At 44.9% G+C, this 4,518-nt stretch overlaps 1 protein-coding gene across 1 annotated transcript in view; it reads right to left on the reverse strand.

Moving 5' to 3' along the window:
- Nucleotides 1-3,322: 3,322 nt before the first annotated feature.
- Nucleotides 3,323-4,518, reverse strand: part of LOC121936380 (solute carrier family 2, facilitated glucose transporter member 5-like) — an 8,548-nt gene continuing 7,352 nt past the window's right edge. The window contains exon 6 of the mRNA XM_042478588.1: nt 3,323-3,351. Coding sequence (XP_042334522.1) covers nt 3,323-3,351 — 29 coding nt within the window. The remainder of the gene's footprint in view (nt 3,352-4,518) is intronic.

The raw sequence follows: 4,518 nt of genomic DNA on the forward strand, positions 1-4,518 counted from the left end.
GTCTTAAGTTGGTTGCCGCTTTGCTTTTGCAGTTGTTTGGGTTTTGGGGAGGAAGTTGCAGCTGGGGCTGTTTTGCTCCATCTTGCGCTCCTAAGTAGGGAGAAGTGAAGTGGAGGCATTTGGTATCTGGCAGAGCATCTTCTCTTCACTGCATAACACCACTTTCAGGGCGAGATGCTCACAATGCTGCTAAAAAGGTTAGTTTACGGTGGGGTCAGGCATACAGACAACAGACAAGAGGGGCTTGGAGAGGTTGCATGCTTTGCATGCAGAAAGTCTCCATCTCTAGAGATGGAGAAACCTTGGGAGGGTTGTGGCCGGCCAAGGCAAACCGCACTAAACGCGACGATGGACCAAGGGTCTGCCTTGCTGCCCAGAAGCTTCCCAAGTCAGTGCTTCCCAACTTTGGGCCCCTTGGGGTTTGGGCTTTAATGTCCACCATCCCTTACTTGGCCACACTGCTAGCTGGGGATGCTGGGCACTGGAATCCAAAACCTATGGTGGGCCAAAGGTTAGAGAACCACTCGGTGCCCATCCTAAGCCGTGAAGCATTTTTTCCCTCCTTCCCTCGGCTTTGCAAAAATCTATCCGCTGGGTTTAATTTCTAGGAAAGCTGGTCTCTGGAGTGCCTTTTACTACGGATGGCTCTGAAGACAAGGGAGGTTTAAAACGTACCCCTCTTTTATAACTGTAAAAAGCTAGGTTTCTATAATGGGCAAGGAATGCTGGTTTTAGACTACTTTTACATGGTCACTGCTAGTTTTTAAGTTTTAAAAAGATACAAAGCAAAACCTGGGAAGACTTTTAACCTCTGTCCAAGTTGTCCTGTGTTTTAATGTCGCTGCGTAGAAGACTCTCGACCCCTTTCCCCCACGAAACCGTCACTGTAGCGGCTGTATTTTAGAGACTGTAAACCCGATTCATGTGCGTGTGTCTTTCTCCTCTCTCTCTCTCTCTTAAATGCTAATGCTGAAAGGTTGTAAACTTTTATTTCCGACGCGGTTTGTAGCCATCATGGGTCTAACATTTCAGATGTGTATATTGGTAAATAGGGTCAAGTTTGGAAAAGTCTGAGCTACAATAAATTTCTGGTTCTGAAAAAAAGAAGTGTCCTAGTTAACTTCTGTGAAAGACTCTTTTGTTCAAGGTACTTTCTGAGGATGCGTGGTAAAGAAACATGGAGTAGCAGTGCACCATTCAAGAGGTGTGCTGATGTGTCCAGGGACTTAGTTTGGGGCTACAATTCCCATCGCCCTTCAACCAACCCACATGGCCATGGCCCTGGAGGGCTCAAGGATGCTGGGCATTTCCAGAAAGGAGCTCGAGGGAGGGACCAAGGCTTTAGGGAGGCCTCTGCATGGCCTGCTGGGGATGATGGGAAGTGTCTTAAATTTTAACTTTGTAGAGTTTTAATTAGTTTATTTTAAAATTATTATTTTTTAAATAATGTGCATTTTATGTGAGCGCCTGGGTCCCTTTTTCAGGGCATTAAAATGAATTATTATTATTATTATTATTATTATTATTATTATTATTATTATTATTATCCTTGCCTTCTCCCAGGACTGGGACTCAGGGCGGCTTACAACGTTAAAAAAGCAAGACAATTAAAAACATACACAAATATTACATTAAATTACGGACTACAATAATTTAGAGAGAGAGAGGCCATGTCGGTTGGTTGGGGGGTGATGGGAATTGTAGTCCAAAACTGTGTCCCTGCACTAGCCAAAGGCACCACCCCCATATACTGTATATATGTACGCACACTTCTGATATATATATGTGTATATATATACACACACACACCTGGAAGTGCCAAGCGCAGAGGGATCCCTCACTTGGCAAAGCCAAGGACCCTTCTTCTCTTCCATCCAGCTGTAAGGCTTTCTAGCAGCATTGGCCTCAATGGGGGACAGAGAGAGGGACGCAGGGAAAGAGCCGCTGTCTGAAGCCATGGCCCTCCTGGGAGCCTCCATTTGGAACCCCACTGGCCTCTGCACCTTATGAACCATTCATCCTTTAAATGATTATTAGGAGGGTGCTCCATGTGCAGAGGGGGGCCACGCCCCTCGGGAATAGGCAGCCAATGGGAGCGGAGGAAGGTCCAGGGAAAGGGAAGGAAGCCACGCCCCCTCAGGAGCGAGGAGCCAATGGAAAAATCCCCTGAGTCCCCATAGACTTCGGTTTTATCAAGATGTGGCTGATAATAAAGAGCATTCCTAATACAAGGGCGCCCTCTTGTGGCTACTCTAGAGCACTGCAGCCTCTGGATCGAGACAGATCCATCCTTCCCTCCCTTCCCAGGGCTCACCTGAAAGGCCCGTTGTGCACCAAAACCTACTAAATCTATGTTTGTGTGTGTGTGTATATATGTATATACAACTATATGTAATATGTGTGTGTATATTTGTATTTGTGTATATATACACACACACACACACACATATATATAACTATATATGTATGTATGTGTGTATTTATAATTATATGTATGTATTTATAGCTTTGTATATATAAGTGTGTATGTGTGTGTGTATACCGTCTGTAATATTATGTATGTGTGTATATACAAACATATATATATAATTACACACACATACACACACACACAGTACTGTAGAGGTCCCCCAAAGCCCTCCCCCCAGTCCAAGCCCCTTCTGTCTTGTGGGGATACATAGCATCCCACTGTTATCAAGGGACCCCCAAAGCCACCCTTTTGAGGCTGAGACAGAGTTACCAGATGTAGGAATGGAGGACATTTTGAAATTCCTGGAGTTCAACGCCCAGCATCCTGCAAAGGAAAGATGAGGACTGCAATCTTAGAGGACCAGAGGATCCCCTTTGACTCCTCCATTCCACTTAATGGGACTAGAGCATCCATAGGTTTTGGCATCCATGAAGGGGCTGTTCTAATTCGTTGGACTTCAGCTCCCATCAGCCTGGGGACTGCAGTCTTAGAGGGCCAGCGGGTCCCCTTTGCCTCCTGCATTGCACTTAATGGGACTAGAGCATCCATAGGTTTTGGGATCCATGAAGGGGCTGTTCTAATTCGTTGGACTGCAACTCCCATCAGCCTAAGCCAACAATAGCCAGCCAGGGATTCTGGGGACTGCAGTCTCACCAACCCTTTCACTCCTCCCTTGCATTGAATGGGACTTGAGCATTGTGGCTTTTGGGATCCACAGCTACCCTTGAATGTTTTCTGAATAATAATAATAACAATCACAATAATACTACTAATAATTAAGCATACACCTTTTAATTGATAAGAGAGAGAAGGGGGGGTCTTAACCTTTGGAAATACCAAGCATTGCTGACCTCAAGGGTTTAGTTTGGAGAACGTAGGCTCTGGAAAAAGGAGAGAAGAAGAAGGCATCCAGGTGCATTTAGATGCAACCATCATCATCATCATCATCACCAACACCTGAGTCTCCATAGACTTCTATTTCATCAAGTTCTGGGTTATAGAGAACATTCCTAATACAACGCTGCCATCTAGTGGCGGCTCTAGAGCGCTGCAGCCTCTTTGCGCTTCCTCCAAAGTCTTTTGGATAGACCTTAGGAGAGAGAGAGGCGCTGAGGTCGAGCAAGAGAGCGAACTAAGGAGAGAGAGAGGCACAAAGGTCGAGCAAGAGGTCGACCTAAAGAGAGAGAGGGGGGAGGGAGGAGCCTGGAGGGGTGAAGGCGCCCTTTCCGTTGCCGCCAGAGGGCGCTCCAGGACAACAGGGAAAGGGGAGGCGCCCTTAGCGAGGGCAGGGACTGAGCTTGGGACTACAAACCCCCAACCGGCCCACGTGCCTATGGCCCTGGACCACCCTTTATATGTTGTTGTTGTGTACTTTCAGTGTGTTTGTGTGTGTGTATATATATATACACACACAAACATACATATTAAATTATATATATATATATATATATATATATATATATACACACCTTGTGTAATATGAAGGCACACAACAAGAATGTGTATATATATGTGTGTGTAATTAATAATAATAATAATAATAATAATAATAATAATTTTATTTTTTACCCCGCCTTTCCATGGAGATGATCAAGGCGGCTTACAAAGGTTAAAAACATTACAATACAAGATAAAACAATTACAATATAAAGTTAAAAACATTGCTACAAGGAATGGGAACAGGAATCAATCAAATACACATGTCAAGGGCAAGAAAAGGGAAAAATCAATTTACGATGGTCCGGAGTCAAAAGGAAAAAGACAAGGGGCAGAGAAAAGAACAATTAACTAAGGTGGGAAGGCCAACCAAAATAAATGCGTTTTTAATTTTTTCTTAAAAGAAGCCAATGAAGCGGTGGAGCGGAGCTCTACAGGGAGCTTATTCCAAAGAGAAGGGGCAGCGATGGCAAAAGCCCTCTGTGAGGTCTTCACAAAATGTGACCTAGGGACCTCCAACAAATTTGTCCCGGATGTTTGAAGAGTGCGGGGCGGATTATATGAGGAGAGGAGGTCCTCCAAGTACCCTGGGCCCAAGCCATTTAGGGCTT

This window comes from Sceloporus undulatus, chromosome 7, assembly GCF_019175285.1.
Source record: "Sceloporus undulatus isolate JIND9_A2432 ecotype Alabama chromosome 7, SceUnd_v1.1, whole genome shotgun sequence".
NCBI classification, from domain to species: domain Eukaryota; kingdom Metazoa; phylum Chordata; class Lepidosauria; order Squamata; family Phrynosomatidae; genus Sceloporus; species Sceloporus undulatus.